This window comes from Crocodylus siamensis, chromosome 12 (assembly GCF_052110815.1).
Source record: "Crocodylus siamensis isolate JL-2025a chromosome 12, ASM5211081v1, whole genome shotgun sequence".
NCBI lineage: Eukaryota > Metazoa > Chordata > Crocodylia > Crocodylidae > Crocodylus > Crocodylus siamensis.
The window spans coordinates 44604521-44622597 of NC_143406.1; the positions used below are offsets into that span (position 1 = coordinate 44604521).

General features: G+C 46.1%; 1 protein-coding gene across 1 annotated transcript in view; it reads right to left on the bottom strand.

Annotated features, from left to right (window-relative positions):
• The window catches only part of RNF216 (ring finger protein 216), a 97562-nt gene that overhangs the window by 55638 nt on the left and 23847 nt on the right, over positions 1 to 18077 (bottom strand). The window contains exons 3-12 of the mRNA XM_090023946.1: positions 16906 to 17772; positions 15593 to 15669; positions 12693 to 12795; positions 11545 to 11709; positions 10299 to 10413; positions 9876 to 10015; positions 7801 to 7851; positions 6589 to 6726; positions 4370 to 4518; positions 3783 to 3861 (exon numbers count right to left, since the gene is read on the bottom strand). Of these exons, the coding sequence (XP_089880072.1) occupies positions 3783 to 3861; positions 4370 to 4518; positions 6589 to 6726; positions 7801 to 7851; positions 9876 to 10015; positions 10299 to 10413; positions 11545 to 11709; positions 12693 to 12795; positions 15593 to 15669; positions 16906 to 17772 (1884 nt within the window). The remainder of the gene's footprint in view (positions 1 to 3782; positions 3862 to 4369; positions 4519 to 6588; positions 6727 to 7800; positions 7852 to 9875; positions 10016 to 10298; positions 10414 to 11544; positions 11710 to 12692; positions 12796 to 15592; positions 15670 to 16905; positions 17773 to 18077) is intronic.

Genomic DNA, 18077 nt, shown 5'->3' on the forward strand with positions numbered 1-18077 from the left:
GCAGGGCACTGTCCATTTGTTTAATGTTCCTTGACAAAAAAAACCCTGCCCTTGAGCAGTGCCATCTCTGCTGGGGGCCCTTGGAAGAGACCAGTGTTGTCCCTGACAGCAAGGGACAGGATGTAACCAAGTCGTAGACAGCTTGAGATGCATTCCTGCCTCTTCTTGCAGCAGAAGAGCCATTCGTTTCACCACTAGGGAGTGGGGCTGCCAGAGGGCTGTTGTAAAGTGTGCCAGCCCCAGTTCAAGGAGTAGACCTCACTAATTGCCTGTAAACCAGTTGATCAGGCCATGCCCAGCCTTTCTAGTAAGAAAGGGCACCCCTGATGAAATTGCTGCAGCTTACACAGCATGGTTTGAGTCTATTAGCATAGGCTGGGGGGACATGGTGTTGGATCCTGCTGGAAATAGCCATTTTCAGACACAGCTTGCTAAGCGGCACTTTGTAGAAGCTTAGACAGGGTTTAAGTGCTGACGGAGAACGAAGGTTAAAAGCAGCTGCGTAGGACTGTTCATAGCAGACACCTTGAACTCCATCCTGAGAAGTACATTTCAGTAGCAGCTGAAAAACAGACAGAAACACTTAGCCCTTCAAAATAAAAAGGTACCAGCCAAGCCCCGCTGCTTCCAGAGGCATGATGTTTCACAGCCGTTCCACCTGGCACAGGTACTGCCTAATCACAGCCTCATCAACAGGGAACTCTAGCTGTCGACTGCAAGGGTCTGGCAGCTGTCTGGTCAGAGGCTATTCAGGTCAGCTGTACGTGAGTATTTCCTTTGGCCACCCCGGCCTCTAGGTAAAAGGCATCCCGCAATGCCAGAGTGAGACAGCTCCTGCATCAGAAATTGGAGCTGGCAGCGAATCTGGGAAACACAACAGACTATAAAATGTAAGTGCAAATCCTTGCCCACCTATGAAATGACTGCTCATGTTCAGAGCTCTCCAGCACCGGCCCTTCCCCCTCCTCGCACACGCAGAGGGACAGTGTTGCTTCATGCATGTACGATTACCATGGCAACAACATCTTTCACCTTCCCATTTCAGAGCTGGCTGAAAGCCCTGCAGTGCTTTGTGCTGAGACTGCAAAGAGGGGCAACCATCTCTGTACATCACACGTAGGATCTGGGATCCTGGCAAGCAAGCCATGTAACCACAGCAGACTGTGCTGCCAGCACACACAACACTGCGGTCAAGCTGCTCGGGGGGTGCAGGCTGGTGGGACGGAGGGGAGAAGGTCTCCCTTCTTGGAGGGAAACTCCTTCCCTCTGGAAAAGCACACACTTCTACCACTCAGAGGCATGAAAAGCAAGTGGTTGAAGAATTTCGTCAGGTAGCTTCAGTTGGGAAAGATGTTGGTAAGTCGCGACACATGGGAAAGCAACAGGCAGCACTGAAGCCGAGGAAACGCATACTATTGCTACTCAGGGGCCTAAAAAGGCCACAGATTAGTACAGCAGGACTGAGACGGAGCCACTCAGCAGCAGCAACTCAGTCCACTTGCACCTGACTTGTCAGAGCGGTGCTGCAAACTGCGAACCCTCAGCCCACATCACAAGCAGGCTCTTCCTAGGCACAAGTGGCTCAGTCCAGAATTGAGTAAGATGTCTTGATGCTTAAGGTGGTTTACTTTCAGCCAGCAAGGACTACACTGCCTAAAACCCACCCTGAAATGGCAACCTAAGTTCAGCAGCGAATCCCTCGTGGTCATATGGTTGCTTGGGCTACGTTTGTCCTTGGCAAATTAAGCTTCGATATATTCCCCAGCAGACAGCGATGTTAAGATGCAAGGCCTGGCCAGCTAATGAAGAGCCAAACTTCACATAACACAGCTGGAGTCACAATGGCAGTGACAGATGGTAGAGGCCCATTTACATGCTCATCACATGCCCATTCAGTTACTGTAGGCGACTGGCAATGCCTCCCTTCCACTGGCCACTCTGCCCACTCAGATATCAGCTACAGAGGGATGGAGCCACTGTAGCCCAGCAAGAGATCGAGATGCACCCCTAGTCACCCGAGAGCACCTGGGTCTAAGCAGAGTTGCTGCAAGTCAAAAGCTAAATGATTTCAACTTCAAGGAGTGCAGAGTTCTCTGTCACTTCGCCCGGACTTGGCCTAGCCACTGTGCTGACCTGGAAGAGTTTGGGGAGAGTCAGACATCACTACAGACCCTGGAACCGGGCACAGTGAGGCTAATAGGTGGAGGGTGAACACAATAGGTCCATCACTAGGACTCCCCTCTTCTGTCCCCTGCGAGTCCAACCAAGGAGAGACTTTGTCCAGACCAGTGGTAATAGTTCAGTGGTAGCAGAACTGCCATGGTGACAGTCAAGACTGGCGACAGTCACGTCAAAATTGATGGGGGGTTGGAAACCCTTCTAATTGTTTCTGCACTACAGCGTTCAGCTAATGGAAGCTGAATTCTGTTCTGTGGTACTGATGCGTGCCATGCACTTCAAAGAATTCAAAGATCATTCGACTCATACACAAGTCAATGGTGCCATCTAGCGGTACTTAACTTTCCTCAGCCACAAGTCCGGAGATCAGCAATGTAAGACAACGGACCGGGCTATATCCCCAAATGCTAGTTGCTAACAGCATGGGTCTAGAGATCCTGCACCCAAAAGGCAATTGCTGATTCTTCAATCAGGATGGTCCTCTGCTCAGTTGCTGATGGTAATGAGATATGTTCTTGGCAACATGAGTTATGGGGGGGGGGGCGGGGAAGCTGACCTCCAGCACACAGCAATTCTTTTTTTCCTGTAATCAAGTGGCCGTGTAATTTAGAATCAAGAACCCAGAGCTTTGGTTGAAGGCAACTACAAGGTCAATTCATTAGAGAGTCTGAAGTTAGGGTAAATCTCTACTAGTCATGCAGTTCTCCAAATACTGCACGAGAATTTGTGCTACTGTGGGTTTAGTTGCACGAGGCCTCTGGTGGCATTAGTCCTCAGTTACCAACATTATCTTGGCCTGAACTTATTGGCTCTAGTCAATTAATAACTTCCCCACCCCAACCAAGCCCTACAATCAAATGTTAGTGTTTAATACCTGAGTCTGTCAGAAACAAAACTCAATTTGTCCATAGAGTAGATGCAGCAAATGCAGCAGTAATTCAAACCTTCCCCACTCTACCCTGCCAATATATTTTGGCTTTAACTAAATGGGGCTACCCCCATAGCTGACAGTAAGTGTAGTAGTTCAGTCCCCAAGCCCATCTGAAGGTTACATCCTTTACTGAGAAAGGGGAAATGGACAGTTTAGTGGATTTTAGGAGATTACCAGATTCATGCACTTCAAATGAACAGGATTTATATAAACCTTCCAAATGTCTGGAGTCAAGATGGTGACATGCAACGATGGGAAAAGCCATTTCCACCAAGTAATTTGGGTTCTTTAAATTGGGGAAGCAAAAATCAGAGTTACAGCTGCCCATTTTATGTCTAGATGCCCAATTACGAGATCATTTTAAACACGTGAACAAGCAAAACACTATGTTTAAGTACCTGGAAGCACACTCCTTTGCTACTATCTCCTAAGCCAATCACACAAAGGAGGACTTCACTCTGTTCATATTAACAGTGCCCCCAAAAAACAGTGACCTTTATTCTGGTGCTTTATTAGAATATCATTACCTACCTTGGTTTTCCAATTAAAAAATTACATACCTCCCCCAGAAGCATGCCATCTGCAGGCCTCCAGCTGTTAGGAAGGCCAAAAACCCTCCAGCTATTACCCCAACACTCCAGAGGAGATTAACTAGCTAGTATTGATCCTTTACCTTTCTGCAGCGAGGGTTGGGACAACTGAATCGCTTCACGTCATTGTCCAGCAGAGCAGGGAAGTTACAGAAAGGACACCTACCGCCCAAGAGAAGATAGCATTAACGTACTGTACTTAGCAAGCCTTTGCTGTGAAGCAGATGTAGCAGGACAACTCCATGTGTCTATTCACAGGGCTGTGATTCAAGGCCAGCCTATAAAAGGATTCACTGATCCTAATACTGTGTTTTTCTGACTTGCCACCATGCAAGTGCTCTGAAAGCCACAAGCTTAGGGCAGCTTTAGACCATTTCATACAAAGGATTAGTGCACGCCTGACAAGCCAGCAGGGATGCAACTCTCTCCTGCATTTTAATCTGTTTCTGACCAAAGAATCCTCACCTCTAGTAATAAAAGATGTTCAGAAATAAAAATCAGCCCCTTCCAATTAAAATGCAGGCCTCTGAAAAACCCGCCACCTTGCTTGTGGTAAGCTCACTAAGTTTTCAGGCCATTGAACTGAGCCTACTGCAAGGGTACATGGAGACTGACCTTTTTTTTGCCCACATCAGTTCTGACCCATTTGCTTTGTGGTTTGGATGCTTACCTGACAAGCTCATCTGCACAGGCAGCAGCAACCTCCTCTTCCGCTTTCCGCTCATAGTATTTACAGAGGATGTTCTCTGGAAGCACCTTCTCTAGCTCGCTGGTTGGGAATGAACATGTGCAGCTCCCTTCCATGCAGCTAAGTTCTGACTGCGCCAGGGACAAAGGGAGAGAAGAGAAGGCTATCAAAGTTCAGAGTATGGCTTTGATTCAACTCAACTGAGTCAAAAGAAGAGAAAACCCTGCTATGACATCATTTCTGGGTGGGACTACGGCAGACATCTGCTTAGAGGTAGTGGATGGGGAGGAAAGATCGCTTACAACAGAGAACATCTGCCAACATGGCAAAGTCAGGATAGGAACAAGCAACACGCAAAATCTTCAGCATAGGTATCCAGAACTGTCACAAGTCAGTTGCACAGTGCCAACCCTCAACCACCCAAAAGCAGATAGGATAATTCTATCATTAACAGTCTTCTGCAAAAACAGAAGTGCTATGAAATAAAAGGGTCTCTGGGCAAACAGATTCTGAAATTGGTCTTTCTGCTGTCGCAACCAATTGAAATGTTTAACCAAACCTCAGGCTTATCAGACTGGCATAGTGAAGGCATGTGACGGAGTGATAAGGCCAGTAAACTGCCTACCTGTCTCCAGCTTCTCAGCTTGGATAACCAGGTATCCACTTACAATTAATCAAATGAGGGTGGACTGTGGCACAAGCCCAGAGCAGGATTTGAACTCAAGGTCCCCGGCGCTGAGACGAGACATTTTGCTACTGCACCTCCACATCCAACTCACACCCTTTAAAAGGGTGGCCTTCTTTTCAAAATGAAAGATTTTCAGCCATACAGTAAAGCTGCTTAGTATACCACTCCAAACCACACTACTCAAGCTTCAACAACAGACTCTTGTACGCACAAATATCCGTGCACTTGGACATATAAAAGCTAATGTTCTGCTTCCCAACCCGGAGATTTCTTCAGGGCCTCTCTCTCAACACAGGCTTCAAAATTCAAGGCTTCATCTCCAGTCAAAACCCACCCATTACGGAAGCCACATCGCAAAGCTAAGTACAGATATGGCGTGATGGTCTTTCACTTACCACACCAACTGCTGTAGTAAAAGAATAAGCAAAAGTAAGCACATTTAGAAAGGTGCTGAAGTCTCCCAGTGTACCTAGTTAAATCCAGGACAGATCGGCTACTACCCCCACATCTCTCTAGCATCTTTTGGCATCAGCTTAATTCAGACCCTTGTTAATTTATGAGTGACATCTCCTGAGGAGGGCCCTAGATTTACGTCAGCTACTCCTAAAGCAGGGAAGCCTTTACCATTATTAGATTTTTTTCTAAATGAGATCCTGCAGTCTAAAAAATCTAGACAGGATGTCTGGTTGGGGAGGGGATCCATCAACTCTCCACTTTTAGGTTGCAAGAGACTGGCCAAGTCCAAGATAAGAGCTGGGTCCCTGGGGACAGCAAGGCAGATATTGCTGGGCCTCTGGAGTATTCTCTATGCTTTCTCTGAACAGGATAAGATTTCTCTGAAAGTGGAAAGTTTGCTAGCAAATGTGCTTCAACTGCCCACTCACCCCAATCCTTCCCCTTGGCCAAAATTCCAAGCATGTTAATGTCGCATTGAGGGACTGGCAAAAATAGACCTACTAGAGTGCACTGAACTTATACCTTACAGTTAAGAGCTGAATTTGGGAAAGAATAAGAGCAACTGGATCAGAGGGACCAAGGGTTAAAAAAAACCAAGAAAATCCCTGCCAAAAAGGGTACTTAAATGGTACAAAGTTGGGCATTGGATGCACTGTTGGAACTCTGCTGAGCTGAAGAGTAACATAACCTGGAAAGCCTAAATGCAAACCCCTCTGCATTGTTTTCCCATTTGTTTAAAAAAAACCCTGTTAAGTTAATGACATATTTTCCCTTCCATCTAACAGACAGTAAAACAGGCACTGTTAAAGGGGAAATCCAGAAACAGCAATAGGATGGCACTGTACACCAGCTGGCTATTTGCAAGATGACCAGACTAATTTGAGGGTGCCTTTACTTATAAAAGTTTACATATTCCATGCCCGTGAACACCCGGCAGCAGGTGCAGTTACGTGCAGTTTCCACACTGCTACTTTTCCAAACTCTTGCACTATGTGCAGTTACATGCCCCTGTATGCTCTGCCTTCATCCTTTTGTTCTCTCGTTGGGACACTCTTACCTTGCCAGAGCCAAAGACGGCCTCCTGAGCGTATTTGATTAGGCACTCCTTGCAGAACAAGTGACCGTCTGCACACTGCGTCAGTTCTTCAAATGCAAACTCCCCATAGCAGCAGCGGCACTCTATCATCTGCCCGTCCTGCAGACCACACACACAAAGAGATGCTTTCCTTTGATATCCCACCATGGAGCAACAGCATGGTAAGAGCGTTTGCCAAAGCAAAGGCCACTGAGAATATAAGCAAGACAGCCATAAAAGCAGGCATGTGTAACTGCCTGAGGATTTCTACCGTGCTATGGTTGCTTGGTTTTTCATCTTTATTAGCTGCCTTGCTTGGAGTATGAAACTTTCATAGCAAGTTAAAACTGAAGTTCTAACCACATTTGAACTGAGAGTTCGTCTTCTAAATCAAATACCAAACCCAAGAAACTCTCTGGTGCTTCCATCATTCTTATCAGGCAGAGCAATGATTTGAGCTAGAGGAATAAAAAGCGTGGTAAGCCCAAAAGGGATGGAGGGAAAGTATCATACACATTTGCATACTGGATACGAGCTTGGTGGTTTTTAACCACCATTAAGGACATCTGTCCATATAACCACTCAGCAGTATGACCCTGTCGTACCACAGTTAGAGAGGCAGGAAAGCCTGCACTGTGCTGATGTTGATAGAACTAAGTCTGTTCTTTTATTTGTAGGGGCAAAATATCCTCACCAAGGTTTAACAGGAGATTGGTATGGATGAGAAGAAGGTGATCCATGCCACTTGAATAGACCCTTGACTTTCCTCCCACTTCATGTAGAGGGGAAGGGTTGGCTCAGGTTTTAACAAGTCCTTTCTGCAAATGGCAGATTGCTTCCAGCAGCCATGAATAGCAAAGCTGTTTTAAAATTGCCACGATGCAGATACCAACAGCAACCTTCATGCTTTTTTTTTTTTTTTTTTTTTTTTTAACTGCTCTGACCAATCATCTGAGCAGCAACTGACTGAGTTACTACAAATCATTATATGCATCAGCAACCGACTGAGTTACTACAGATCATTATATACATCCATGCTGCTTTGCTGGACTCAGCTGTTGTCATCCTTCTCTAAAAGGCAGCTCATATACACTACGGGGACTGTGCTAGGTCAGCAAAAGCAGCCCCACAGCAACCAAACAGCCAGGCAAGTCTGCCTAGCAATATGGAAAAGCAGGCAGTTGGGTTACTGACCTTTTGATACTGCTCCTCGTTCATCTGCAGAGCAAGGAGGAAGTCTGCATGCTGCAAGAGACACAGGGACATTTGCATTTAGAGGAGTGATAATAAACCCCCATTCCAGGCACCAAACACTGCTAATGTTACCTTAGAATTTACCAGCTGAAGGTTTGATGCCCACAATGGGCTGTTCATGAACTGCTCAACCTGCTCTTTCAGACATATGCCCATCAAGACATTTAAAAGCCCCTGCTTTTCCAACCCACCCCCTCTTATAAGTGTGTAAGAATGACAACCCAATTTCCATGCGACAGAAACTCACACAAAGACATTTTTGACAACACTATGACTGCAGCAGACACCAAATTCAAAAGCCTTTCAAGGAGCATCAGCTTTATTTTTAGGCTGCCACCAGTCACTTGCATAAAAGGTAAAGGGTACTCGCTTTTAAAAAGCCATGCTCTAACACACCAGTCCTATACTATAAATTGGGTCCTTCCTTATGGGTATAGAAGTGTCATAGAATCATAGAAAACTACGGTAGGAAGGGACCTCAGGTCATCTCATTTAGCCTTCTGCCCAAAGCCGGACCAGCCCCATTTACATCATCCCAGCCAGGGCTTTGTCCACCCAAGTCATAAAAACCTCCAAGGATGGAGATTCCACAACCTCCCTAGGGAGCCTGTTCCAGTATTTTATTACCCTCCTAGTGAGAAAGTTTTTCCTAATATCTAACCTAAATATACCCCTGATGCAACTTGAGCCCACTGCTGCTTGTTCTGTCATTTGCCCCCACTGAGAACAGTCCAGCTCCATCCTGTTTGCAACCCCCTGCAGGGAGTTGAAGGCTGCTATTAAATCCCTCCTCAGTTTTCTCTTCTCCAGACTAAATAAGCCCAGTTCCCTCAACCTCTCCTCAGAAGTCATATGCCCCAGCCCCAAAACTATTTTTTCCTTCACTGAACTCTCTCCAGTGCATCCACATTCTTTCTGAAGTTGGGGGGAGCCCAATGGACTCATTTGTGGGAAGTGGCCTGCTGGCAATGCTCCTGCTAATGCAGCCCAGTATGCCATTAGCTTCCATCACAACGAGGGCATGCAGTTGGCTAGGGAGGCTACAGGTCAGGATGAATGACAGGGCTGTTTTCCTCCTGGTCAGACTGGCAAGGACTGCTTTGGGGTGTTAGCACTCTACTTCTCAGGTAAAAATGTGTTCAGATGATATGACTATACTCAGTGCCACTGCAGGGGCCCAAGGCATTGGTGGCACCTTCCTTGTTCCTGCATACATGTTGGTTATTGGCGCTTTGCAGCCAGGGTGAGCAAGAGACACCACAGCAGATATTCTTGTCAACTGGGTACCATACGGATGCCCACAACTGCAGGGGTCTGGATGCAATGGACTTAGGAGGTCCCTTCCAGTCTTACGTTCCTACGACTTGGAAGAGCTGGGTTTCTAATTATGGTTTTAGTCCCAGAGTGGGCAGATGAGAAGAAGGATGCCTCTGTAGAGACAGCAAGCCTAGCCTTTGGAAGGTGAAGTGAGTGGACAGGAACGTCTGATGGACTTACTAATGACCATATTTATCCAATTAGAAAACGGTAATAAAACTCCAAAGGAAGCCTTAGTCTAACGGGAGAGAGGAAGTTGCTATGTTGTTTTGCAAGAAGATTGAAGCTTATTGGAAGACAGAATCCTAAGGGCTCCTCAAAGGAGCAAAATCCCTCCACAAGTCTCTAGCAGGACAAAAGAAATGCAAAATAATGCTTTAAACTAAAAATAATACATTGATCCAATATGGGCAGCAGCTGTAAAAAAGATTTGCAGATGCAGAAATAACAGTTGTGGGTCTATGTATTAGGTGGATCTGAGTAAATTCTTTGCTTGGCTATTCCCAAGGCAACAGACCAAAACTAATTTTTAGGTCATAAATGAAAATTGTGAGGGGAAAGGCAAGAGAAGTAACAGTTATCTGAGATGGTGATTGAATTTCAGCAGCAAAGAGGAAGGACTCACTTCCACTCTGTAAGGCTGAAACATCTCCAAAAATTGAACCCACTGGGACCCAAGCAGTTCATGTCATTCTCACCTCTGCCATCTCTTTAACTTTCTGCTCATAGAACTGCTGCTCTAACAACACTGGCGGGAGAAGCGAGCGCTTGTCATAGGATCGCCAGTGCCGCCTCTTGTTCTCCAAGAAGAACATCCGCTTCTCAATCTTCACATCGCCTAAAGCAAAATTGGAGTGGAATGAAAGAGGGATTGGGCAGGACAGTCAGAACAAGGCTGCTGGCCTGTTCCCAAACCTCTGTGTGACTGTGCAGACCATCACTGTCTATACAACTTAGGCATATCAGACATAGTACTGTTCCAAATAGACACAGTTATTTGTGAAGGATATCTCCAAGTGGCACAAAAGCAGTGTCAGGGCCAGACCACATCTGAACAGTGGCACTTTCTTTTCTTCTCATAGTGTTTAGACCTACATCATTTACCCAAACTGCCCACTTACCTTGCTCAAATTTGAAATCTATATAAGAATATTGGTTCATTTCTTTCCTCCTTTTTCTCTTCGCACTGGTTTCAGGAGACAGTTCCTGCCATTTTTTGATGGCATCTGAAAAGGCCTAAAAAGAAGAAAGGATGTGAATGCATCACTGTAAGCCTCTGCTGCTCTCAGGTAGAGGTTAACATTAAATGCATTATATATGCACGGGACAGTCAATGCTGACCTGCATTAACATTGATTCAAATTGGGAAGCAACACACAACTCTGCCTTTTTGTCCTTTAGGTACCTTGCTCTCTTAGAAACCTAAAGCCTGTATGGTCCTTCCATAAAACAACTGCTTTTATTGCTCGAGCAATGGCAGCGTTCAGAAAAAAGAGTGAGTACAGGCTGCAACAGAGTCCAAAAAATGTGCTTCCTTAGTTATTTGGCAAAGGTTTAGGACTGTTCCCACTCAAACTCAGGGAGTCCTTCTGCTTTCCCTGAATCCGAATGGGAGAAGGGCATGTCCCGTGAGCACTGAGTGATGCAAGGGGTGACAATGGTTTTACCACAGTCCTGTGGTAATGAAGAAGGAAACAGAGGAAAGACACTGGCAGTTTCCGGAGGAGGGGAAAAAAATTATGACCATTTACTATGAACCAAGGCTGAGATAGCAGACATTTATCGCCACTGAAAAGGCAGGTGTGCTGGTCACCCTGCTGCAGGAATAGTCTTCGCACAGGAATCTACGATCTACTTTGCCAGTGGAGTTTGCAAGAACCCATCCATTTTCTCCTCTAATCCTTCAGTCACTTTTAGTCACTTGTGACACAAGTGAAGATTTACCCCACATCAGGTAAAAGTTACATAAGCAAATGCCATCAGCTACTTGTCACATCAAATTTAGAGGGATACCATTATTATTTCTGCTACCACATCTGCCCTAAAATCTGGTAAATCTAGGCTATGTTGGCAGTTCCCCCTGATTTGGCAGTGAGGTTAAATTAAAATATTCCTCAGGACACTCCATGACACATAAGCAGATGATTAGTAAATCTTATGACTCCACATGGTGGAAGAAACAAGAGAACTCTCTGTAGCATCCAGTTTTGTTGATGCACTGAAATACCCATGTCTGGTTATGACTGACTGGATATCAAAGGAAAAGGAGGGTTTTTAATGGTGTAGCAAGACAAAAAGACACCAAGGATCACCCTTTCAGCACTATAGGAAGGCAGCCCCGAGGGAGACAGAGGCAAGCTGGAGAACCTTGCGTGTGATTGCATAGTGTCCCTTGAGTTCGTGCAGAGCCCACTTGATGTCCTGGCTGCTCAGCATTTTGAAGTCAGCCATAAGGAGGTCGGCTGCCTGGATAAAGCATCGCTGGTCAAGAGGGGCAAGCTTGGAAAAGTCAAAGTAGTCCACTTTAGGCACCTGAATTGAAAAAAAACAAGAGAGGGAGTTAGTGCCAGCACCCTTTAAAGTGGGAACAAAACAAATCTCTCAACAGCAAAGGTGTGTTCACAAGACCACTCAAAAATAAGCTGAGCATTTCAAGTGTGCGCAGTTTATGTCTAGATAGCAGTGACTGCAGCCCACAGAGATATGCATGAGCTGGCTTTAAATTAAATTAGCCAGCTCATATACTGCAAAGAGTTTAAGTGCAGTTGCACAGAGCTCAACATGGGCTGCAAGACCTACTTGAGAAGCAGAGCAGATAACTCTGTGCTACTGTGGCTTAAATGCACACTATATTGCTAGTGTTAAAACTAGGCAGCCTAGGTGCTACAGGTATGCCTACATAAGCCACTGTCACTACAGTGTAGACATACCCTGAGCAGAAGTGGCAGATAAAATTCAGTTTTACATGGAAGAGTGGAATCAGCCAAGGACTGAGAAGCATGCTTGAGAATGGGGCAAGAGAACTAACACCCATGCCCCCCAGCTCATGTCCAGCCACTTGAGATGTTCATAAAAAGGGTACAGCCAGCAGGGAGACAAGGGAACATCCATCAATCATTTTTGCTTAGAGAGGCAGGCAGTCAACCAGGTGGCCGAACAGCAATGCTCCAATCCACAAGACACTCTGTCAGGATTACGTGGCCCACGCCATCACCAAATCCAGACTGAACGAGCTGGAGCACTTTCCAGTTCGACTGGACTGAAAGAGATGGTATGATGCAGGCTCACACGAGGTGCAGCTAAATGGAAAAGCTTCAAGGAAACACGGAGCCCAACTCCGTCATTTCAAGATTAAAGCTTGCAGGTGCTCCCAAGCATCACAGAGATCAGGGCCCTGATGCACCCAGTGTTGTATCAATATGTGCTGAAAGAAAAGCATATACCCAGAAGAGTTCAGACTGAATGCACGTGCTGGGACATATATTACATTATATATGAAAAGATTCTTTGCTTGCCTTTGCCTCATCTTGGCTGGCGAGCAGGCTGCTATTGGGATTTAAAACCACTCTGCCTTCCTTCTTTGGATAATCTGGATTTTCCAGAAGAAAATTACAAAGCCTGAAAAGAAAAGTGTAGTACAAACTTGAAGTTATGTGACCCCAGGTCCACACTTTTGGCTTTAAATCCTAGCATTATAACATTAAAAGACGCTAAGGACATGCTACAGCTAGTCTCAAGCTAAAAAGGTATTTTAGCATTCAGTTACAAGGTAATACTTATTCTTATTATATTTATTATATTCATATTAGGCAAATCACTGGGGTCTCTGTTCTTTACATATCAGATCAGAGATATCCAGGATTTACTTCACTATATTTAAGCTAGGTTGGGGGGAAAAGAAGTCATGCTTTAGTATTTATTTCTGCTGCACCTTGTACAGGAAACTAACCACCATTACACATGCAGCTTTAACTCCCACAACGCTGATCACATGTGCTACAAATAGTATAACAATCCTGGGGAAAAAAAAATCTCTACTCCAAAATTTCAAGAGAACACACTGCTATACAACCCATGCACACCTGTCCCAGCCAGAGGCCCGAGAGCCCAGGCAGACACACCAGCCAGCATAAATCAAAAAAAGTTGCACCAAGGCAGCTTCTCCCAATTCAGTGCTGTTACCCCTAAAAGGATCTGGGGTAAACCTACACCCATATAGAAGTTCCACTGGGTTAGGTGTCATATCTAGGGTTACCATATTTCCAGTTTCAAAAAAAGAGGACACCTATCAGTGGAGGAGATAATATGATTGTGGGGGGCAGTGACATGCTCATGCCTTACTTACCCCTGCCCCTCACTCCAAGCCACAGCCCCTGCCCCCCAGCCCTGCTGCTGCCCCTTACTCCTGACCCACAGTACCCCACCCCCCAGACCTTGCTGGTGCCCTACACTCCTGACCCGTAGCCTCCTATCCCTGCTGATACTCCTCACTTCTGACCCGCATCCCCCCGGCACTGCCTGTGCTCCACGCTCCCAACCCACTTGTCCCTGCCCCCATGGTGCCCCTTACTCTCAAGCCAACACCCCTCCCCCAGCTTTGCTGATGCCCCTCACTCCTGCCCCTCCCAGCCCTGCCGGTGCCCCTCACTCCTGCCCCCCGCCAGCCCTGCAGTGTCTCCCAGCCACCCTGCCCCTGTGAACACAGGCACTGGCCCATGCAGTTCCTTGTTGTCCCCAAAGGGTGCCCCAACCCCCTTCCCCTACTGGAGAGGGCAGGTGCCTCCTCCACCTTGCTGCAGCCCCAGCACCAGCCCCTCTTCATACCCATCCCCTCCACACACCTTGCCACACACACCCCACCCACCCCAGACATTCCCCAAGCCCTGGCCCTCCAACCCCTACCCATCAAAGTCTTACCTGCATCCAGCTGTGGGGCTTCTCCCACCACCCTGCCTGGCTGCATGCCAGCCACAAGCATGTGTGCGTGCAGACACACGAGATGCCCCTTGCTCCCCCCAGCCCCAAGCAGCTCCTTGCTAGAACAAGGTGGGAAGTGCTGGGAAAAACGTCAATGCTGAGCAGAACAAAATTCCAGACATTCATTAATATTTTTTTAAAAACGCCCGGATGGAGATGGAAGGACCCAAAAAGAGGACTTGTCTGGGAAAACCCGGACGTATGGTAACCCTAGTCATACCCAGTTTATCCCAGGGTAGTCCCATGCTCAAGGCAAACATGCTGTTCCTTGCTCCCCTGTGGCTGAAAAGCAAAGTGAGGGAAAAGCTGCCTATCGCATGCATTTACTCTAGGATAGCTGGAGGTCTGTTCACTCTGAATCCCTGAGTAATTTACACTGATGGACAAAACCAAAGTTTTTGGTTTTACACAGTGATGTAAGCATGGTGTCTAATCCAGGCCCAGGCTTCAAACTTTAATTAAATCCTCCACCTCTGTCTCCTGCGTGCTCATTATGCCACTTTTCTAAATGAGATTAGCAAAGAAAGTTTGAGCCTACCCGCAAATCTTCTAAAAGGAGCAGTGGGAGGAAAGCCAGTAAAACATACGAACGGTCTATAAATAAAACGCGATAAAGATGGAAAAGAATGATTTAAGGGGAGGACAGATTAACAGGAGTGATAGGATGCATTTAATAGAAAATTAGCTTTGGGAATTAGGGAAAAGCTTCTCTTAATGCAAGATATTAGGTTCTGGAGTGGCTCACATGGGAGATGGAGGCCTCTGTGCTGGAGACATTGAAAAACAAGGTAAACAGCATTACAGAAAACCATCTTGTAGGGAACAAGCCTGTCCAACTCTATAGGACCTTCTGCAACATTTCAAAAGTGAAAAAGCTATACAGAAAGATCTGCCCCCCACCCTGAATTTGATTTGCCAAAATCCCAGAGTGTGAGAGGGAGGTATTATTTTGAGCCCTACTTGTACCAAAGGAGTTATTTCCTAATGCAGTGAAAGGATTTTAGATGCTGCAGAATAATCCAAAAATCCTTGAGCAATGCTTGACGCAACAAAACTGTCAGCTCGCTGCTTCACTTACCAATGTTTTCCCAAGTCTGTTAATTATGGAAAAACTGACACAGCCAATCCTCCCAGCAGCCCCAAAGGAACAGCTGGGACCAGAGCACTTCCCAAGCTCTCTGGATAGAAGCGGAGGAGCTACAATGTAATGGTCTGATCAGGGACAAAGGCAGATGTCAAAACACTGCTTTTAAAAAAGGATTTGTTAGGAAGAAGGAAGACTTCAAAGGAAAGCAGGATGTCCCTCCTGGCACACTGTGAAGCAGCACTGTTTGGAGAAAGGACTACAAAAATGTGATGTAGCCATTTTGCTTGTTACCTCTTAAGTTACTAGGTCCATTAGCCAGTTCTCTGCTGCCGCAATAAGCTCTGTACTTACACATTTAAGTCGCAGCAGTTCTTGATGAGAATTAATTCCTCAATATACTCCCTCTTCGCATCTGGGAATCTTGCTTCCTGCAGCAAGAAAAGCTAAAGGTTATGGAGGTAATTGTATGGCACAACCTAGCAGCAACACCATCCGCAGGAACAGGGACATATTACTAGCATCTCTCTCCTACCAGGATGCTTTCTAGAAGATTTGCACTCAACCAGTTTGGAGAGTGGAAACTTTTGTATTTAGATTCCCCTCACACACCTGCTCTCCTCACCTTTACCTGAAGGGCTGAAGTAAAGATGCAAGGTAGGCCTTGGTTTGGCAGGCAGGAGGCATGATCTTATCATCGTGATCTTTCCCTTACGAAATATTTAATAGGACCATGCTACACGATATTCTGCCTTGTGCATAAATTGCTGGGGGTTTTGGGCGGGGAGTGGGTTGTTTTTTGTTTTGGGGGGTGGGGAGGAAGGGGGGTTAAAACACAAGACTTGACCGGTCCGTATCTTACTATGACTAGCCAAAGCAGTAAAAAGGGTGACACTGTTCAACAGTGAATCATGCAAGAAGAATGGCATGTGGCCAGACTATCACATGGTAAATGCATACAAAAATATTTCCATACGGATGTGATCAAATGTAACTGAGGAGTGGGAGGTATTAAGACAAGGTGTCTTTAAAGCATCAAAATGAACCTCTACTAGTCTAACAACCAAGATGAGGATGATCCTATAGGATTTGAAGGGTTAGAAAGCAGGAGATATACAAGGTGTTGGATAAAGTTTTAAAAACTTTTTTTTTTCTGGACAGAAGGTCATCTCATGATTTTGTAAAGAATTTATTTCCCTTTTTTTTTTTTTTTTTTAAAAGGAAAGTCTACTGACATCGTTAAAATTTGGGGATTTGAAGTCCTAGGTGCATTCCACGTGCAGCATTTCATGCATTTTCTCATTATCAAATATTCATTACAATATCTGATGCAATTATCACTCCTTTGTAGCAAAGGGAAAGGGTACATTAGTCTGAAGTCAAGCAGGAGGTGGGGTAAAGATGTACCTTACAGACTAACTAAATCAGAGATGAACAAGTCTTGGGAATTTCAGCGGTGGCTGCCAATGGCGTTCTCTCATTTTCTGAGCTCCCAGCAAGAGATGCTGGTGTTGGGCTTGCCAAGGGGACAAGCCCTGAAAGTGATGTCAATGGGAGAGCGATATCCAAAGCAAGAGGTGCTACAGAATGCTATACGCTTTGGAAAATGGAAAGGGGACATATGGCTAGGCAGGCATGGCCATCTCATTAGCAGAAAGGATACTTACCGTCTCTCTGATGAGCAATGCAGTGAGTTCTTTGTCCTGCCCAGCAGCTCCTTGCTCTGGGACATTACCCGAGCCCAGCTCATGAGACCCCTGTGCTGGGAAGGCTGGGCCTGGCTGTTCATTGACTATTGCTGCTGGGTGGCCTTTTGTTTCTTCTGGCGGGTGAGCGGGTTGAGGAGAAGCAGGACCAGGAATCCCATCCTGCTGTGGTTCAGGTCTGGGAAAGGCTGGCCCAGGGGTCTCCTCCCGGTAGGCCACTGGCAAAGAACCCAGTTCTGCTTCGGCCTGCCCCAGCTGAGAAGCACAACAGTTTACTACAGGATGTGATCCCCTGTCCGCAGCCTTACAACAAGCTGGATCCAACCGGGTGCTACCTTGGTTAGACTGTCCGTTAGTTGCTGCTGTTGCAGCAGCGACAGCTGCTCCTCTGAGGTTTTGTAAGAGCTCTGCCCCCAAGTCTGCATGCTTTTGGCCTCCCGTTTCCATGCTTTCCTCCTGTTTTGGGCGGAAGTCAGCTTCTTCCAGATTAATAATCTCCCTTTTGCTCCTGAGTCTAGGACTGGTCTTTACTGCTTCAAACACACTTGGACCTGGCTCCAAGTCACCCTCTTGTTTGAGTAGATAACGGCTGAGTTCAGAGGGCCCGGGCAGCTGTGGAGAGTGGTTTCCATTCACATCCTTGCTTGGCCCTGCACCAGTCTCTGCCATGCGATTATGCTGGGCTCCCTGGCACGGAAGAGACAGAACCTCCTCTTGCAGGTTTATGGTCCTCATCAGCTTGGGTCCTCCTTCTCCCAACTTCTTGGCACGTTGCCACAGAGCAGCTGGCCGGATGACATTGGGTCGCAGAAGTTGCTGTTTTGGGGTCTTAAAAAAAAAAATTGAAAAAAAAACAACTCAGTAGTAGAAAGGACTACATTTTTCCACATTGAGGAGTCAACTTTCATTTTTTTGGAAGACAAAGGAAGAACCTGCTCAGCGAGCAACATTACAATAGCTCCCAAGCTCATTACAGGAAGCTTGCATTATTATTATTATTATTATTTTATTTTGCATTTCACTGCATTCTTTTGAGTTTGCTCAATTGTGTTCTCTCTCAACATTAATAGCGACAAAATTCATCATGCCATATGTGACTTCTGGTTCTGAGTGGACTCTCTAGCAAGCTCATC